Genomic DNA, 21,652 nt, shown 5'->3' on the forward strand with positions numbered 1-21,652 from the left:
TATATATATATATATATATATATATATATATGAAGAGGAACATGTAAATTGACCATCACTCCACAACACTCACCAGCCAATCAGGAGTGAGCATGCAAATAAACCCAACAAAGATGGCGGGTTAATTTGCATACACAGGCACAGAGTGGCTGAGGGCAGGATGGCCGCTTGCACATGTGCCGGCGCCAAGCAGCCTGGGTCCCAGGGACAGGCGTCCTCGGGATCCAGGCCACTCTGAGCCTGTAGGCCTGTGCATAGGCCCAGAGTGGCTGGGGGCGGGGCAGGAACACCCTCCGCGTCACCATGGCAGGCCTGTGGGCAGCGCGCACATGCAGAGTGGCAGGGGGGCAGGACAGCGAAAAAACCAAGAGTGCGGGACCGGAAGTGGAAGCCCAGAGCGTGAGGAGCACCAGGAATGCTGGGAATCGTAGTTCTGGTGGCAGACGGATCTCCTAGACCAGTGGTTGGCAAACCGCGGCTCGGCTCGTGAGCCACATGCGGCTCTTTGGCCCGTTGAATGTGGCTTTTCCACAAAATACCACTTGTGGGCGAGCACATACAGTGTGAAGTTGACTTAAAACTTTAAGTAAAGTATATTAAGTTAATTTTAGGGAACGTTGTGGAGTGAAACAAGATGTAGTGTTGAGGATTGAGAAAGGTATGTTGAGATGGTTTGGACATATAGAGAGGATGAATGAAAGGAGACAGACAAAACAAGGATATAAGACGAGTGTGGATGGGAGAGTTGGAAGGGGTAGACCTCGGCGAACGTACCTCAATCAGATTGAGGACGTTTTTAGCAAAGGCCAGCTTAGGAGTACCCTAATTAAGTTAATAACAATGTACCTACCTATATAGTTTAAGTTTAAAAAATTTGGCTCTCAAAAGAAATTTCAATCATTGTACTGTTGATATTTGGCTCTGTTGACTAATGAGTTTGCTGAACACTGTCCTAGACACTAGAGCAAAGTGAGCCTTAAGCAAGTTACTGTTGTGGTGGGGGATGGAGGGGAAGCAAAGGTGAGAGACATAAGTAAAATCAGAGTGTCTAGGAAAAATTAAAGGGAAGATATCCTAAAACTTCCAGGAAATCTCCACCAATGCAGCAAAGAAAAAAAAAAAGCCTCTATTATTCTGTGAGTAACCAACCAAACTGGGTTGGGGGTCTCAGACAATTCGCTCATATGATTGCAAAGACAGAAACTCCCGGATTGGAGAGGGCTCCCAGATTGGAGAGGGTGCAGGTCGGGCTGAGGGACCCACCCCCCAGTGCACGAATCTTCATGCATCGGGCCCCTAGTTTATAAATAAAAAAGGGGTGAAGTACTGATACATGCAAAATCTGGATGAGCCATATTTTGCACCATGTATGCTTAAATGAAAGAAGGCAGTCACAAAAGGCCACACATTGTACTGTATCATATATAGGAAATGATGGACTAGGCAAATCCACAGACACTGACAGTAGAACCAGGTTCCCAGGAGCAGTGGGAAGGGAGAATGGGGAGGGTGTGCTAATGAAGTTTCTTTTTGTGGTGATGAAAACATTTCAAATTAAAAAGTGGTGACGGATTAATAACTCTGAATACACTAAAAATACTGCACTGTGAATACTAAAAATACACTAAAAGTATGGTGAAATATATATCAATAAAACTATTACTTAAATCAGGTATTGGCTGATGAAAGCACTGAAGGTCAAAGGGACAGAATATTATCAAGCATCTTCCTGAAGAGATACAAACAGAACTCATGGCACAAACATTCAATCTTTCCCAAGACTATTCATTTTTAAAGAATGTATCACTGAGGAGGTTTATTTCATAATGACTTAAAAGTAATTGCCTAAGAAAAGACCTGAACCATGAAAAAGATTTTTCTGCTATTGTCAGAGTTTAAACATTTTTAGAATTTTTATTAGTATCACTGGAAGCCTGATGGGCACCAGGAGATGACCCTTTAAAATGTAAAAAATATCTGAATGGCAGTGAGGAATCAAATCTTTTTATTAAAAAGTAACACAGTTCTTAAGTGGCAATAAGAAGACTATTTGTCAAAATTGTATGACCTTTTGGAAAGCATAAAGAATTCTATTTTAGTAGTGCTTTAATTAAGCTAACTGAAAAGGGAGAGATAACCTTAGGAAGAGTGCTAAGTTAATCAACTTCAGTATTGCCAACCATTTCCCCCTCACTTGGATGATGTAAACAGCATTTTTCTCAGGGTCCAGAGTAACTTTCTAACATCAGTAGAAGCCCATTAAAGGACAGACAATGTGAAGGGACCAACTGCTTCTCAAATGGGGTAATCCAATTCTAACTAATGCACAAAAATCAATTCTAACAGCGTCCATTAAAATTTAATAATTTCTACAATTAATAAACGGTCTACTTTCTAAGTATCTCTTTTTGGCTTCAATATAAATGGAAAGTTAGTGCTCTATCTTAGTGAGAAGACAGGCTATGATTTACAAGATAATATATGTGGAACCAATTTAGACACACCAAAGAACAAACTTCCTCTTTCACCATCTACAACTTACCAGAAGTAACTGAGAGTGTAGTTTCTCAGTTTCTGGGTAAGAGTCCAAGTCTACAATAATGAATAGTTTTGAAATTCTGTACAACAAAATCTTGGAGATAGTTTCTTAAATTCGAAGATGACATTTTCATTTACTAACTCTACAATTCAAACTGTATTTTCTTCTCTTTCTACAGTTTTTGTATCCAAAAAGCTTATCCATGAATGCAGTTTCTCTGCTTGCATGAAACATACAGCACAGGCCATACCTTGTATACTGGAGGCTACATTCACCTTCAGCATTTCCCTGGCCAAGTCTTCCACCTGCAGCGTGCAGCTTGCTACTGGGAGGCCTTGTGATCTCTAACCACTGCTAAATTAGCATCCTTAGGCTGCGGGTCCGGCCCCAAACTAATTGTCCTCTTGGGAATTTCTCAGGCAGAGGGGAGCCATTAAAAGTTAGGCCTGGTATCAAAGTGGGACTTCAGAAACAAGATAAAATGTTAGCCACAGTATATACCTCAAACCCATGTTTTTACGAAATTGGAGAGAATGATGTGTAGCAAACTTTTAGAAGTGGCTGCTTCTCTTTGGAGGTTAATGGAAATATTCTGTATACTAATTGTGGTGATGGTTATATAACTACATGCCAAAACTCATGACACCCTATACCACAAAGAGTGATTTTTGCTCTAAGTTATACTGCAATAAACCTGACTTAAAAATAAAGCGATTATCTCTGAATGATAGCATTATGGATTTTCCACTTTATACTTTCTTGAATTTAACAAATAGTCGAAAAGCAGCATTATTTAACTCCAGTCAGTAAAAACACGCCCCCCTCCGCCCACACACACAAAGAAACAGAGTAAGACTCCTGCTTTGGCCACCCTTGCCCCCTCTTCCAAGCCCTTGGAGTGCGGGTGGGCAGAGGAAGGCCCAGAGTAAGGTAGTGGGCTCCTCACTGTGGGCTACTGAGTCCACTGACTGTCACCTCATCCAGTGAAATCTAAACTAGACTCATGTGAAAACAATATCGCATTGATGATATTGCAAGATGAAAAAGAATAAATCCCACGTTCATCAAAATTTAGATGTGAAGGTTGTTGCTTAGCCCATGGGAGGCAAGAGGCTTAAAGGGTATATTTCCTTCCAAGGCAATCGTGCTGAGATTCTCCTGAGGTTAGCTTATTATATCCTGGTGGTATATAAGCATGCATACCTTGCTAAAGCATGCACACCATACACCTGCACAGTGACCTGAAACAAAGGACATCTCACATCTCGGCACCCATTGCCACCCATGACTCTGAAAGGCTTGGAGGACCTGAAATTGATCCATTCATTTATATACGCATACGCTTAAGTACCATCCTTGAGCCAAAACTGGAGTGTCAGAATTGTTCTCCTGGAGAATTACTTTCAGCTACGGGGCCATTCCAGTCATTTATATTCTATTCAGCAATGGAAGAAGATGCCCAATGAGTGTGATTTTGTAATTAAGAGAGGTAAACTTCTATGTGTGCTGTTGACCTTACCATATAGTGGTTCTCAAAGGTGATTCACAAGAGAAAACACTCAAGTCTAAGACCCAGGAACAGTAGATCCAGCTCAGCAACCTGGTTTTTTATCTTCTAGACACTTTGAATCATGTAATTCATTAGTGTTTCTCTCTTTAGCATGGCTACCAGTACACTTAGACCCAAAGTGGTTCCCTTTGTAAATACTTTTAGCAAATGCATGGAATGTTAACAACATACATTTTGTATACAATTTTAACCTTGGCTTCATCTTATTTTTCTAACCTGTATCTTCCCTTTGCTCTAAATTTCCTCACTCCAGTTTTGGTTTTCATATTTTTTAAAAGATGTTTCAAATACTTTTGGAATGAGGTGAAATATTAAATATATAAATAACTATAGTACAAATACAGAAAGGTTATAACCTTTCAATAAATTGATTCTATAGCCTACCTTCAATAAGGTGAAATAACAAGTACATAAATTACTATAGTATACTCAAAACAAATGCAGAATACTATCTTCTCTATTAACTGGTCCCTCAGCCTACTTTAAATGGGGTGAAATATTAAATATATAAATAACTATATGGTACTCAGTATAAGTGAAGAAAAGCTATACATTCTCTTCTCTATTAAGTATTTTTATAGCCTACCTTCAATACATTTAATCTATTAAATACACACATAACTATTAAATGCACAGGTAACTGTAGTATACTTGGTATAAAAGCAAAAAGTCTGCAACTTCTCCTTTAACTAATCCCATAGCTCACCTTCAGGGTTTTCAGAGTTAGCATGATAATTTTGGGTCTAATGCATCATCTTTGGATATAGGCACCATCTATTCCAGATTAAAGATCCTTATATATTGATATTGCTTGTGGTGTTAATGTTTTGCAGTAAAACAAATGCAAAAATCATATCAGAAATGGGGTTTTTATTACCTTATTTAGAAATTACTACTCCCAGAGTCATTAATAGAAAACCAAGCTATCACTTTAATCATTAAGATTTTTTTAGCCGAGACCGGTTTGGCTCAGTGGATAGAGCGTCGGCCTGCGGACTGAGAGGTCCCAGGTTCGATTCCGGTCAAGGGCATGTACCTGGGTTGTGGGCACATCCCCAGTAGGAGATGTGCAGGAGGCAGCTGATCGATGTTTCTCTCTCATCGATGTTTCTAACTCTCTATCTCTCTCCCTTCCTCTCTGTAAAAAAATCAATAAAATATATTTTTTAAAAAAAGATTTTTTTAAGTTCTCATCAAAGCACACGTGCAAGTGGTAATTGTGGGGTTCATTTTTTAGGACTCCCGAAAGAATAACATGCAGAGGCCCAGTTTCTCCATCTAGAAAATGGGAACATCTCATGGCAATGGGTTAAAAATTCGTCTTTGGTACCACAAACGTGAAGAAACAGAATTGCTCACTTAGGAGCCACCAGTTCCGCAGAGAGCTCCACAGTATTTTCTTTAGCCAATGACAGGGTCATTTGTCATGTAGCATCTCATGCCACTGCTCCTTCTTATTCTCTGGGTGATGCCGATAATGGCAAGCGTTGGACAACTCTGGATAATTGCAAAAGTAAATGAAAATATAATTTTATTTTTTCTTCGAGTTATTAATGTCATCTTTGGACTAGAAAAAGTAAGGAAGTCTTACAGACCACCTTACCAAGTCTGACACAGGATCTATCAAACAAAACAAAAGATCAAATGCCCCATTTTGCTGACTAAACTCACTTCATTCAAGAAGAACTAGAAAGCTTCATGACTATAAGCACCAATCCCACTTTTAATTTCCTTTGAGTAAATCAGAAATGGCTAACAGGAAAGGGGGCTTTGGTCTCAGAGCTAATTTATGTATCTTTAGATTCTGGTTCCCAGATGGACAGTTGGTGAGGCCTGGAAAACTGACAATTAGTGAGGACTAGAGTACACAGGGAGATCTCTCAAGTGACAACATAAACCTATGCTCCCTTCACTAACATTGCTTTCAAGGAGTTCCTTGACAGTGTGTAAATCTGGTGGTCACAGAGCAGAGGAACTGTGCCAGTAGTCTTCTGAAGGTCCACTGAAAAGCACATGGAAAGGTGTGAAGAGGGCAGATGTGAGAAAGGGCAGATAGGAAACCAGGCAGATAAACTTGAGCTCAAAACACACTGGACTTCATTAAGGCTCACTGTTCATTCTATGAACATTTGGCTGGGTGCCTGCCTGCTGAGCACCAGGCACTGTGCTGTAGGGGTGGCCTTGCCCTCATAGGAGAATTAATACAGGCACAGATGAATAGTTAAAAGAGTTCAGATGAAGAGAGATGATTTTCCTGAAGAAACCTGGGGAAGGCTATAAGGAAGCTTTAGCATTTAATTGGGAGCATTGAGAATACATGAGAATCCAACCTGAGATGGGATGAGGGTAATCAAAGTAGACCAATCATCATTCCAACCAGAGCTCACTAAAAGAAGAAACCCACCTTTCTCACAACCCTTAAAATTCCACAACAGGTTCCTCTCCTGCTGCCTAGCCTCTCTTCATTCTGACCTACACACTACACTATTAGGATAACTGCCGCCAACAACAAACATAACCACAACCACAACCACAGCAACGGCAACTTCCAATAGGTCTCCTCTACAAATCTAAGCGAGGTGAAGCTTAGCACCCCGGTTCCCAGTACCCCACAATCAAATGCCACCTTTACCTTTCCAACTTCGCAAATCACTGGATCCTTTTAGGACACAACCTAGACACTACTGAGCAACTGGATGCTTCAATACAACAGCAGTGGGAGAGCGTATATATCTTGGTGCATGCATTCTGCCTCTCTCTGGTCAGCCCAACTCCTGTTTCTGTCGGACCCATTCATTCAGCCATCATTCACTGACTGAGCCCCAGAGACATGCCAGGCACCACCCAGACACAAAGCACCCAACGCACTGAGAGCAAGTATTTTACACACGTTACTGACAATTTTATTAACAAACCTATAGATTTAGTTAATTCAACTATGTAACCTTAAAGTTATTTAATATTTTTAAACTTAAAGTGCCAAAAACAATCCAATAGCCATGCACGTATCAATTTAACAGTTGTTAATATTTTGTCATGTTTGCTCCAAATGGCAATTTTAATAAAGCCTAATTCCTGATAGGTTCCTCCTCCCTTACTCCCTAGAGATACCACTATCTTAAACTGGTGTCATTCCAAAATATTTTTGCTTTTACTAGTCATGCATACATTCATAAATAATAGCAAACATTGTTTAAATATTGTACAATATTGTAATATATTAAAGACATTGTTGAAAGCTAACTAAATGTTATCATTTAAAATATTTCCTAATTAAAAAAAAATCAATACCAGGCTTCCAGAGCTAGTTAACTTGACCAGTAATTAGCAATTAATTGTGAAAAGCATCCATTAACTGTATCTACACATGAGAAATCAAATTTCTAAATGTAGCATCATAGTCTTTTGCTACTAAAGCTTCCCAATGTCGTATAAAACATATCAAGCACAGGACTGAAGTATAATCAATACTACAGAGGCTCCTCAAAATTAGAATAAACTGACATTCTTGGTGTCAAATTCAGGAAAGAAGTTCATGGTGACAACACTAACAGAATCATTTGCTGCACCCAGGACAACTTAATAAGACGTGTGACTTGAAGGTGTGTAGAAAACGTGAGCCTTTGGCCCTGTACCTGGTGCTGGCGATGCTTGGTGACTCTGCTCCAAGCCTACATCTTTCTAGCTGACTGGCAACAATCTGCCTTTCCACCTCCAGTTCTCGGGTGAGTCGCTGAAACTGAAGCTCCTGTGATTCAAGAAAATAAAAGGCACATAAGGGATTGAGGTTTGCTGCTCAGGCAGACATATGAATTAAAGTATGTCACAGGAAACACAGGAACATCCATTACGTAACACTATACTATGGCTGTGTGAAATTAGCATTTTTGATGGAATTGTGAGCCTAATAAGCTACTGATCTGTAGCTTTTTCAAACTTAAAGGCACTAGACTATTAGCCTTTGTTTGGGATCAAAAACACGTAGATATTTGTTTTTACTTTTTTGGGTGCTCACAGAGGTCTCAAGCAGCACTTCTCCTCCTGAGGTGTATTAAACATCAGGGTTGCAGGGTCCTTACTTGATGTGTCTATAATCAGGCTCAGCAACCAGTACAAGCTCTTCCACCTCAATTGCTTATTTTTACATTCCTCATGCTGTATGTTAGCACAGCGTTAAAAAACGTAAATTTCCATTATAAGAATCACTTTCGCATGTTTGAGAAAAGCCTTTAATTATTAAGGGAAAAAACACACACACAAAAAAATTCCAGTCCCAGAGAAAAAAGTCTTGCTATATTTCTCTACAATATAAGCAATAAACTTTTTTATTGCCTACAAATGTATTCATGAGTCACTGCATGAAGGGGATGGAAAAAAAGTAAGCAATAATGTAGAATTTAAAACTATATTAAAAGCAGGAAACACTGTCAGAAGAAAACAGATTCTTCATTCTGTGCTTCATCATGAGGGCAAGGAAGTTCTATTATAGGAGGAAACATTTTAACTTTTGGGGGGTACTTATCTTGTTACCTTGACAGTATTTTAATAAATAGAAAGTATGCCATGCTATACAACATAATACACAACAAATCAAGTATGCTGCAAAGGCTTCAAAGCCACAAATAACATCGTGGGTAACACCTCAAGCTCCCCTGTGCCACATTATCTCCTTATAAGTCCACCCAAAGTAAATGCTGCACGTGTATGTTGTTTAATTGGACAATGACTGCTAGTTCAAAATACCAGGCACATAAAGCCTATACCTAGAAACTAATCAGAAACAAAACTACCTGAAATATCATTTATGACAATATGTCAAGTATTTGTTAGCCACACAAAAATAAAAATTAATTGAAAAGTATATTATTAAGTCCCTCTGGAATCAGGCAAATGTGCAATTACTTGACAGCCCTGGCTTTGCAAATTCTATAAACTCTTCTAAGAATCATTTTTAAGAAACAGTTCCTGAGCTCCTCATTGCTTTCTGATCATGAGATTCCTTTTCTAATGAGCCAATTGGTGTGGGTGTATAGAGTGGGGCCTTAATAAATAATAGTTGACTCCATAATGCTGTACAATATGATCATAGTGGGTAAGTGGGATATTGCCTACCTTTGCCTAAGTATTCCTAGTTCTTAATAAATGTCCAGCCACAAAAAACCACACAGATAATATTGTATAATATTCAATATCAGGCTAAAATCATTGATTTTAAGGACAAATTGTATTGTTTACTTCACATTTAGTTTTTCTTTGTCCTTAAACAGTATATTTTTGTGTGACAAGCTGCTATCCTTTCAATTATTTGACTTTGTTTACTATGCACCTCTTTTCCCAGAAGACTGGCTACTTGTGTCAAGCTAGGCCAGGCAAGGACCGTCCGTGAATCACAAAATAGTCCTTGAGACATCACATTACTCTGTGTTCTCAGTTCAGTGGCTACTAGAGCACAAGTCGCCAACCTTTCGGACCTCACGGACCACCAGTGGTCCACGGACCACCGGTTGGCAACCGCTGTACTAGAGAACGAAGGTTAGAGTGTTTTCTACATTTTGGGATGGATAAAAGCTGCCAGAGTTAAGATTAAGGTATGTTTTGTCAAATTAGGACACAAAAAATCCATTTTAATAGATTTTTATCATGTTTGTGGCTGCCTAAGAGCTTTTGAGCATCCTTTCCAGAAAACAGTTGGGGAGTTTCCTTCTTGAAGGAACAAACTGAAACCATGGTCCACATAATTTCTTCCTTCAGAAGCAAAGACAGGTGAGTTTGGCTTTGCCAAGATGCTAGACTGACTCAGCTGCTCAAACCGACTTTGATATTGGAAAACACAAAAAGCTCACTTTCTTTCTCTTTCACTTCCTTACTACACTCCCTGCAATAGATCCCAAGGTCACACTCCTAAAAAGGTATGACCCTCACTCAAACTAAGTCTATGCTTGGGTGGGGCGGTATTAGCGGCTTCCTAATCTGACTGATTTTGTGACACAGGTTTGGACACTGTTCCTGGAAGCTGAGTCTCAAGACTGTATTCCAGGCTTTGCAACAAATCTGGGCATTCACTAATACCCACTTCAATAAATGCCCCTTTCTGCACAATTAGCCATGGCAGTCTCTGTTTCTGCAACTAGAGACCTTGACAGACACCATTTACAGTCATTAAGCTATGTACTAAGAGAGCCTATGAACCTATGGCATAGCTACATTTTTAAATTTAAAAGATGGGTAATTCCTTTAACATTCATATGGCATGAGTAAAGTCCACAGTATATTCCTATTATTCAATATTAGGGAGCCCATAATGAATACCACTGGTTACAATGATCAAAACTATCCTACTCATTATTGGCTCACACATCTCACAAGGAGAACGTCATTAAGGCCCCAAAAGAGAACATCAAGAAGTTATGAAGCATGGCATTTGTTATGATTACCTAATACCTGTGAATATTTATGTACAGCTAAAATATGTAAATGCTTTGTTGCACAATTATTAATATTACAACTACAGGATATAAACTGAATGCTCATGTGTGACTGGGACCAAGATGGGTAAATAGAATATATACTTGACAGTTTTGTGTCCACTGGCTTCTAAGATTGACTGATAAGACAATACGACAGTCATATAAAAACACATGTAATGATTTCCAAGGCTGATCCCAAAACTGAGCATCTGAATTATAAGGGGACCATAGATTTGCTCTCCTTTAAGAATAACAGATTAAATAATGTTAAAAGCATGGATCAACAATTTAGAATATGATAATTTCCTCCTAAATTCTGGCAAACAAGACCATCAACAAGCTTTGATGGAAACTTAAGGCTACTAATCTATAATAGTAAAAGCATAATATGCTAATTAGACTCGACATTCTTCTGGACGTGTTTCCGGACCAAGCCGGGCCTGTGAGGGAAGCCCAGGTCCTGGGTGCCAGAGGGAAGCCAGTGCCAGCAGCCGGGGGAAGGCCTACTCTTGCATAAATTTCATGCATTGGGCCTCTAGTGTGCTATAAAAATGGAGTCAGTTCACATTTGAAAGCTTTTCTTTACTTGTACCTCATGACTTATGTAAATATACTGTTAAATATTGTCTGAGGATCACGAGAATAGAAGAAAAAGCTTCACTTTCATGACCTTGTATGGTGGGCAGGGCTGCACTGCCCACAAAAGCCCAAGGCTGGGCACAGATTTACTGGTGAGCTTGGACGTGGCCAGCCTGTGTAGTCCCTGGACTTCTTCCCTGCCCATTCCTGCTTATTGTACCCCTCTCCATCTCAATGAGAACCCAACTGGAGAGAGTGAGAGTTTTTGGCTTCCTTTTATATAATGCTAGACATGTGCTCTCACTCATATTTTTTTATATTGTGAAATACTTCAAATATACAAAAAAGTACAGTCAATAACACAATGAGCTTTGGAGAACTTGACGCAGCCATAGCATATCTTAATATTTTGCTACATTTGCTTCAGATTTTGAGAAATAAAATGTTATAGATGCAGTGAAATCCTTGGTTTCTCTCTCCTCCAATCATACTTCTTTTTCTTCCTTCCTTCACAGTAGAAACCATACTACTCCACGTTTATAGATCCATAAAAGATATACAGGACTGCTTTGCATGTTCATACACTTTATATCAGTGGTATACTGTACATAGTCTTCTGAAGGTTGTCTTCATTATAGTATTATTTTGATACTTAATATCATTACACATAGACCTAATTTATTTCTTTTCATTACTCAACAGTATTCTATTGTACGACTATAGCACAATGTAGTTATATGTTCTCATCATGATGAACACTTTGGCTGCTTCCAATTTTGTGCAATAATAAGCATGTTGCAAAATAAATCTCCTTGTATGAACCATCTTGTGCACGTGCCAGACTTCTTCCAAGTGGAGAGCCAGAAGTGGAACTGCTGGGTTCAAGGCTACACATATCTTCTACTCAGCTTGATAATGACCATCAAATTACTTTCCAAAGTAGTTTTACCAATTAATATCCCAGTCAGCAGTGTAAGAGAGTTCTAGTTTCTCCACATTCTCAATGACATTGGTTTGTATTTGGGGCTAAAATCTCTTCCTTTTTTTTTTTTGTAATCGGATTGGCACATATTGCTATCTTGTATTTGTTTTATTTTGTATTTCCCTAACAACCAACATCTTTCACCTTTTTAATATGTTTATTGGCCATCATAGGTGTAAACTCTCAGAGAGACTTTTCCCTAGGGCTAGCTCCTGGGCTTGCCCTCTTCTGTGGGACAGGTTTCTCGTCACTCTTGTGTTACCACTGTAGCTTTGTAAAGTTTTAGCTTTGGGTAAGGGATCTTCCACAAGACTCCCCACCTGGGACTGCCCTCCTGTGCCTGGCAAATGGCATCCTCAAGATCACCTGGGTTTGGCAGACACCTTCAAGGGGAAAGCCAGGCTTACTGATTATTTAGTTTAGGATTCTCACTAAAAAAAAGTTTTTAGTGATTTTTAGAGAGAGAGGAAGGGAGAAGGAGAGAGAGACAGACACATCAATGAGAAACATCAACATTAATAGGTTGCCTCCTGCACGCCCTCCACAGGGGATCCAGCCAGGGCATGAGCCCTGACCTAGAATCGAACTGGTGACCTCTTGGTGCATGGGTCGATGCTAAACCACTGAGACACACCGAGCGGGCTCTCACTTTCATTCCGGTGTTGGTTTCTGTAAATTCCTTACTTTATTTAGCTTAGCCTTGCTTTTAAAAAGACAATTTAAACATTTTATTCAGCATCCCCCCCCTCCCCCCCATGGGGAAATACTGGTTAAGATAATATGCAGGCTGCCATTTCTGGCAAATGCCATCCAACTACATCTGCCTACTTCCATCACTCCCATCTAATTACTTCAGATTATTCTGATTCCCTAATTTGGGAGTAGCTACAATAGTTACTACCTCTATGATAACAACAATTAAAAAATAGCAGAAGATGATTTAACTTTGGGTGGTGGGCACACAGACCTTGTATCATAGAAATGTACACTTGAAACCTAGAGATGTCCTATTTACCAATGTTACCCCAATAAATTTAATTTTTTTAAAAAAAGCAGTAGGTAGTCATATCAGACCATTCCTGATAACACCTCAACTTCCTACCTCCATGTTCACACTAATCCTCAGCTCTTTTCCAGGCTTAGAGGAGGCAGTGTCCTCCTGTGTATGGCTAGCCTCTTCAAGCCCCAGGGTCTAGCTTCTCTCTTAATGTTTCCTCTCGGTTTAATGAGTCACAAATTTTTCTCATAAAAAAAAAATCTTGATCTCAGGACTCCTTACTCTGTTTCCTTCCCCTTTGACCTATACTACCTTTTACTAAATATTTTTCTTTTTAAACTGACTCCTTTTTAAGATATAGTATCATTCCCGGTATGAAGAGCATTAAAATCATGGTTTTGAATGCTTTATATAATCTTACTAATATAAATTAAAATACATAATTATATTTTTAAATGTTCATCTGTGCACCGAAAATCATTTCACATCAACACGCCTTTCCGGCAGGAAAGCACTGCACTGAGTACTGGCTATGCTGAAAGAAGGAAACCGACATGGTTATTATGTGGTGGATGCGATTAGTAGTTACATAAGAAAACATTTGTATTTCAGTCATGGTTGCTTAAGCCCCCCTCCCCTGCAATTTCATTTTTCTGCCTTAGTTCACTGAAAGTTTTATATCACTAAAAGATCAATTACAATGTTAGATTTTTTTAAGGTACACAGCATTGCGCAGGGCATGTCCTCGTCTCATGACAAATATACTATAGCATCTTCCCCTTCTTTCCTACATTCAAAAGATGAGTAAATTATGGTCAAGATCATATCTTTAAGGCTCTTGATCCAGGGATAGCAAACAATTTTAAAAATGAATATTTAAGAGCTAATAAAAAAATTTCAAGAACATCCTAAATACCATTCTCTAATCTAGTCTGGTACTAAAATCGAAGCAGCCATTCCAAAGTGTCCTTGAACTTCTCATCCTTAGGATAACCAGCCAGTGTAAAGGTAGGTGGCCAAATGTCCTGACTTTCTATCACACTGTACTCAGTAACTGACAAATCTTCACTAGGACTAGTTGGCAGTCTCTAAATCATTCATAATTAATTTAAAAATGTAAGGCGTATGATGTATATCCTTTGTACTGACTAGTTCCCTTTGTTAAAACGAAATTTACAATAAAAAAGACTGGAACAACTAACATTACCTTCCTTGATCAAGGTGTTTTCTGAAAACACCAGTTCTATCCCACAGGAAGAGGTTCTGGGTCGTGTAGGTTTGGGAAATGCTGCCTAGAAGATTCCAAATCTTGAACTCTTTCGAGCACATTAAAAATTCTGATAAATCTACCAATAGGAAATTAGCTTAAAATTATTTAACCTAGCAATTCTTTTACTTATTTAAACTAAGCACAATTTTCTTTTTCAGGGTACAACTATACACATATCAAGAAACAATACTGCCTTGCAGAATACAACTTAGGCAATACTGGAAAATCAAGCTCATTTAATGTACTTACGGATGGTTGAACTAAGGGGTACTACAATGCATCCCACATTTAAAGTATTTTTAATGCAATGAAAAACAAAATTTTAATCACTTTTGTCCAAACACTTTCTGAATAGGGAGAGCATCACAAAGGGTTAACTTTCAAATGGAAGTTTAACTGCTGACCTCACACCACTCCCAGGACATCAGTGCATGTTACTAAGACACCTCTGCAGGGTTCATGGCTTTTCACTATGCCCACTGCTTCTTATAGTACATTTAGATTTTGCCTGAGATAAAAGAAAAGTACAAGGTCCAACTACCAAATTGTTTGCTAGTTAAAATTCTCATAGGAGATGAACAATTTTAAGGTCTTTACTGTTTTATCCTACTTCCAAACCACACAGATTTCACCAGGTTCTAGCTGTATCTTCATTCAGTTTTAATGACGCAGAGAAATAAAGAGCAAAGCCTGCCACATGCTCTATGTTTGTATTCTAAAGCTCAGGCTCCTGTCTGTAACTTTGTCACGAAAGCTCCTTTATTAGGAAATCAAAATAAAGGAAGAGAAGTTTACATTAAAACATACAAGAAAAACTTTTTGATTACAGCCACATGCAAAACATCCAGGTAAACAAGAAACAAACAAACAAATAAATAAATAAAACAAATGCCTGAACTTCTCCTATAGCACTATGGATGGCTTTTTAAAAAATTGTCTACTGAATAGTAACTCAATGCTTTTAGCTCTTCAGGGTCTCACCGTAGTTCTCTGACCATCACCTGGGTTCATGTACACTAGTGACATTCTCCTAGTCCAAATGCACTATAGCTAATCAGATTCAAACCCCGTGGTATCAATGGTTGTCTGCTAAGTAACTGCTGAGCACACCCTCCTATGTTTTATATTTTCTCAAAGTGTGGGCCCCAAGTCACAGCATTACCATCCGCTGGGAACTTCCTTCAATCAGAGGGATGGGGTCCAGCCACCTGTACTTGCACATGTCCTCCAGGGGTTCTCATTCACATCACAGTTCCAGAATCACTGTCTTAATGGAACCATCATTCCTTTAACTCAAGATCAAACTGCAAGTGTTTCCATCCTTCCATCATTTCCTCCCTTTTCTTATTCCCCATTCCTCACACACTAAACGGTTTCCCAAATTCTGTTACTTCACCTCGCTAACACTGGTTGAATCAATCCATTCCCTTCCTCACCAGTCTTTGCCATTGTTACCCTAATCCACATTCACATTAACTTCAGATTACTTCAATAACCCCTAACTAAGGTTATTTATCTTCCAGGTAAATCTGTTGAAGGCACAATACTACCCACAATTAATATCTATCCTTTATTGAGGTTTACTGGGCTCTAGGATCTCTGTTAAGTTCTTTTTACGCATTACTTCATTAACTCTTCAATCAGCTTGCGAGGTGGTAAGGGTTATACTCCTTCCAGAGGGCTGACTTTCCGAAAGTCATTCAAAACTGGTATTTGAAATCACATCAGTCTGACTCCTAACCCTATCGTACTGAGCTGTGCACCAGGCTCTTCCCACTCCATAACAGAACTTACAAGACCCATGGCAATTGGGCCCCCAAAATACCTTTCTCTGGTCTCCTGTCACTCCTCTTCACATACCTATACTGAACTATCCATGGTTTCCTATACACACACTCAAAGCTTTTTCTCATGTTCCATCAGCCTGAAATATCACTTTCCTTTGAGTGCCTACAGTCTTTTTTTTTTTTTTAATTCTCACCCAAGGATAAGTTTTTATTGATTTTAGAAAGAGAAACATGAATGTGATGTGAGAGAGAAATACAGATTGCTTGCCTCCCATACGAGCCTGACCGGGGATTAACCCGAAACTTGGGTATGTGCCCTGACCAGGAATCAAATCCACCACCTTTTGGTGTACTGGACGACACTCCAACCAACTGAGCCACACTGACCAGGCTGCCTATACTCTTTTACCTAGCCCTTGGGGAAAGTGTTCCGCCCATTACGTGTACTCAATCTACTAAGTTGGATTCTTCTTAAAGAAGAATGAAATCTATATTTCATTCATCTCAGTATCCTTCTAAAACCAAAACAAGAAAACTCTACTAATTCATTCAGGGTGAATTTATGCAGTACATTTTATTTAGTATATTAGTTGATTGCATTGATTTTTAAATTTAGGGATTCCTGAGTATTTTTATACAAAAACAAGCATATATATTATGGCTCATCCTTTATGAGGCTCTTAAAACCATTCAAATATAATAATCATATCCTCACCACATAGGTAAGGAAAATTTAAAAAATCAATGGTACAAAAAAAAAAAGTTCGACTTACTTAAAGTTAGAGAGAGCTGTGGAGGCAGAGCTAGGACTAGACCCCGAGTTTCCCAAAATTTTGCTGACTGCTCTTTAAACCAATTAGCTCTCTCGGGATTTCGTATTATTTATAGTGACACAGACACAAATAAGGTTTTTTAAAAGTAATAAGGTGTGAATAATTTCAGTGGTAGGTGGCTTATTGCTGTTAATACACTTACCCCTGACACTGCTCCACACCCCCAACTGCTTATACCTGTTCCCACTTGCCAAATTCCTTAATCTCTCAAGCATCATATTCTGCTTATCAGAAACTCAGGAGTTTCCCAGCTTTGGTATGTCATTTTTTAAAACCTGTCTACCAGTCCAAATGTGGTAGGCAGCTAGACAGACAGGAGCAGAGCGAGGACAATAAGCCAGGTAAGAGGTTACCAGGGAAGAAAGCCCTGCGTGCCTAGCAATGGGCAAAACCGGGAAACAAGGACCTTGCCCCCAGGGTGACCTTGCCTCTCCTTGCATGCAGTTTAGGCCTGATCCTTCAGGTAGCTGGTCATGTGGCTCGGACCCTCCCTTGACCTTTCCTCCCCTGGTAGGTTGCTAGTCCTGTGGGTTAGATCCCTTAGAGGGGGAACAAACAAGGTGCCTGAGAATAGCCCCTTAGCATTAAGTCACAGGACAATGAGGTTCTGACCCACATCAAATGCAGATGGCCTCAGTTGTGCTTCAGCTCCAGGCCCAGAAAAGCATCAAAACCAGACAAGCAACACCAGGACTGACCTCAGGACTAGCTTCGTTGACTAATGACCCCCTGATCTGGTGTCTAACAGTGAGACCACAATACTGAAAGGACAGACCTCGGAAGCTGATGAATATTCTAATAGGGTCCTCCCCCTGAAACCTCCCTTAAAATCTCCACCATTAAAAGCCTTTAGGACAGAGCAGGCATCCAACTCTCCCTTCCTGGAGCAGGCCTGCACCCTTCCCTCCCTTCCTAAGGGATGTTACCTTCAGAGCCCATTTCTTCTACTGCTCAATGCTTCTACCTCTGTGACTTTCTAAATACACTGTCTCTCATAGTGTGAGTCTCACCTCTGAATTCTTTCCTAGCCAGAACTCAAGTACTGAGGTTGCTGAACCAAGGTCACGTTTGACCCCACAGGTCTAACACCTGGTGGTGGTCTCACCACCGCCAACACAATGATATTTTGAACTATCAGTGCCTTCTCTTATTTTCATTTAACTTTTCTTTTAATAAGTAGAAAGTGTGTGTGTAGATTCATCACATTTATGTGCTATATATGTGATGAATGTAGGTATGTAAATATAATTCTAGTTGTTTTCTATTAGATGAGATTTTACTAATTATATTTATTTAAAGAAGTCCTAGTAGTCAAATAAATATTGAGGAAAAGATTTACAACATGAAAAACAGAGGCTTGAAGACAGTGTCCATTGCAGGAGTCAATGACAACTACGGCTGTCACTTTCCAACAAGGTAGTTACTTCGTAGAATTAATGTCAAAACACAAGAAGATTTTCTTTAAAATGTAATATCTTGAATATCTGATTAGCCATTATTTTAAAATTCATTAAGAAATTATAAAAAATAATGGTGGCTTAATATTAACAATTTATCTGGTTTTCTAGTACATAAATATTTCAAAATTAGTAAGATCAACAATGCATATCACCTAATGTGCTTATTTGGGAGTTAATTGACTGCACAGTAGATTATAATAATGCATATAAATTATTTCCTGAAATGAAAAACTGAGATGAATAAATGACCAATTTCCCCCTTCCTCTATGTAGACTAGTTCTTGCAAACAGGCAAAAAATGTAAAAATGATAAGGGAAACAAAAACAAGGCTAAGTTTAATCTTCTTCAGTAGGTCTAATAAACAGCACAAGGAAATAAGAGGCTAATTTTTTTAAATGATAAAGGTTTGGTTAGTAATTCAATGAAATGTAATGAGGAAAGAAAACAAATACCATCTTTTCTTATACTTATAAAATTACTCTGCTTACTTATACAGTTGTTTATTCTATTTGCAGATATTTTATAGCTAAAGTGCATGGGGCGGAGAGGGTGGTATTACTGGAATTACAATGCACCCCTATAAGTTGTACCTTAGACACTTAAATGGTTCCTTGTGAAGACTTGTTACCTGGCTCAAGAGGTATAAGAGGTTTTCAATTTTGCCTTCCTAACTTTTTAATTTTACATTTTATCTGTATGGTTTTACTAACGTAACCATTCCTTTCTAAATAAACCTCCTGGGATTCTTGAGATTGACCTAGGATTCTTGAGAAATAAGGTGAAGAAAATCCACTGTATTATTGATAAACACAGGGCATGTCTAACCTGCAAGGGGAGTTAAAGCCTTAGGATAGAACTGGGGCATGTCTAGCTACAGGCTGAGTCCAGCCTCAATGTCTGCATCCAGACTCATGTCCATCCAGTCGGCAGGTCCACAAGTGCTGCTATATTTAATGTCCCTGTTTTTCTCTGAGTCTGCTTTCTCCCCTAACACCCAGCTGCCTCCACTGGTTAGCTGTATATCAAATCAATTTTAATTTACTCTTTGTTACCCTTATTTAATAGCTGTATTTTCCCTGCTTACCTAAAAAAAGCAGTCCAATTAAACAATGCTTTTTTGCTTGTGCTCGGCCTATTTAACTCAGTAGAAAAAGAAAAAAGAGAAGTTCCAGATTTGAATATATTGTGTTATTTTTTATTGTTCAGACTAATTTACTCATCTGAAGGAATCATTAAATCACCACATTTGGAACTATCTTTTCTTGCACACAATATATATTCATGAAGAAATATACCTGCTTATGTTTGGAACAGGTATAATTTGATATCAAATGTCTTACTTTATTATTTTGTGTTAAGTCATACACTAATAAAAATAGCTGTGCTCCCTGAATGAATGCCAGGCACTGTTCATATTTTTTCTCTAATTCTACAAAAGTTCAGGTCGCTACTGAGTTGAGCTATCACAGGGTGGGAGAGGCAAAATAAATGACTTGCTCAAGGTCACACCATTAGCAAGTGAAGAACAGGAGATGAAATTCTAAATTGTTGCTCTTTCCATTATAGGAAGCTAAAAAACAAAAAAAGCAGGTTGTCTTATTTTCTATTCCTGAAGGTTATATTTAGAACTGTAATCGATATTACTGCTTTACAACTCTCTTCCTAAATCAAAGAAAGCCCTGAAATGTAATAAGAATTAAAGAGCCAGATGCTAGTATATATGGGAACTTACTAATTATGACAAAAGTAGAATTTCATTCACGGTAAAAGAACTCCAGGCATAATTAGAGAAATAAAGCTAGATTACTACCTCAAATCATGCGCACACACACGGTTTTATAATAAATGGAGAAAAAAATCCCCAAATATATAAGATGACCTATATAGGAGAATATTTTTTATAACCTTAGGATGATATAGAGCTCCTTAAAAAATACAAGAAACCTCAAATCATAAGGGGTAAAAGATAAACATATCTAACTAAATAAAAATAGAACTTTATATGCCAAAGATCATGCAAAGTTAAATGACAAAAAAGTAAATATGTAACACAGAACACACAACATTTTAAATCCCATATAAACAAATTTTTAAAACCACAGTAAAACAGACAAAGGATAAGAATAAGCAAAGTCATCTAAGATGAAATGTAAATGCTAATTAAAATATCAGAACAAAACTGCTCAATTTCACTCACAAGGAGAAAAAACCAACAATGACATGCCATTTTTCATCACATGGGCAAATATTTTAAAAGTGGTCACATCCAAGTTTGGGGAGGAGGCAGGGAAAAGGGAACATACTATTCATGTGAGTGTAACTTGTTATAACCCTCTGGGAAAACAACCTAGTAACATCTACTAAGATTAAAAATACATATTCCCCATAACTTATAATTCTTCTTTTGGATATCTACACAAATAAAAGCAACAGTATATATAAAATATTAGTTGCAGCATTATAAACAATTTGAATATCTATCTAACATGGCAATATTTAAACAAACTAAGGACTCTCCATACTACATGTACAATTTAAGAATTGTGTAGATATTAAAAAGAATGAACTGGGCCTTTATCTGTTGCCTCAGAAGAACCATTAAATGTAATTAAGTGAAAAAGCCAGTTGAGATGGAGGAACCAAGATGGCGGCATAGGTAAACACCGGAGTTTGCCGCCTCGAACAACCACTTCAAAAATACAACTAAAAGACAGAACGGACATCACCCAGAACCACAGGAAGGCTGGCTGAGGAGAGATTCTTCAACTAGAAGGAAAGAGAACAGCATACCGAGGCTCAGAGGAGACGCAGTGTGGAAATACTAAGGTGCGGAGGTGCACGTGGAGCGGGCTGGTGGCTGAGGGCTCGGTTGTCGTTTTCAATCAGGAGGGAGTCGCAGACTCTGAGCTCCAATTCCGGGCGAGTCTCTAGGGACCCAAACTCAAACGGGAGAAGCGGAACTGTCTGGCATCGGTGGGAACGCGAGTGCAGCTTTCTCTCCGAGGTTTGCAGCAGTTGCTGGGAATCTGAGAAGCAGAGCCTCTGGGAACGGGACTGAGAGCAGCCATAACCGCTCCCTCCGCCCGCCCTGTTGATCCCGTGCGACCCGCCCCGCCCAAGCCCTGTGCAGAGCCTTTTGCCGGATAGCTTCAGGCTAAGGCTAGATT

The 21,652-nt window shown here is 38.9% G+C and overlaps 1 protein-coding gene across 5 annotated transcripts in view; it reads right to left on the reverse strand.

Annotated features, from left to right (window-relative positions):
- Positions 1-21,652, reverse strand: part of PKP4 (plakophilin 4) — a 245,882-nt gene that overhangs the window by 98,768 nt on the left and 125,462 nt on the right. For all 5 annotated transcript variants that reach the window (XM_070422943.1, XM_070422942.1, XM_070422945.1 and 2 more), the window contains one exon: positions 7,745-7,857. In XM_070422943.1, coding sequence (XP_070279044.1) covers positions 7,745-7,857 — 113 coding nt within the window. The remainder of the gene's footprint in view (positions 1-7,744; positions 7,858-21,652) is intronic.

Source organism: Myotis yumanensis, unplaced genomic scaffold, assembly GCF_028538775.1.
Source record: "Myotis yumanensis isolate MYYU_CA2020_CCGP unplaced genomic scaffold, mMyoYum1.0.hap1 SCAF_8, whole genome shotgun sequence".
NCBI classification, from domain to species: domain Eukaryota; kingdom Metazoa; phylum Chordata; class Mammalia; order Chiroptera; family Vespertilionidae; genus Myotis; species Myotis yumanensis.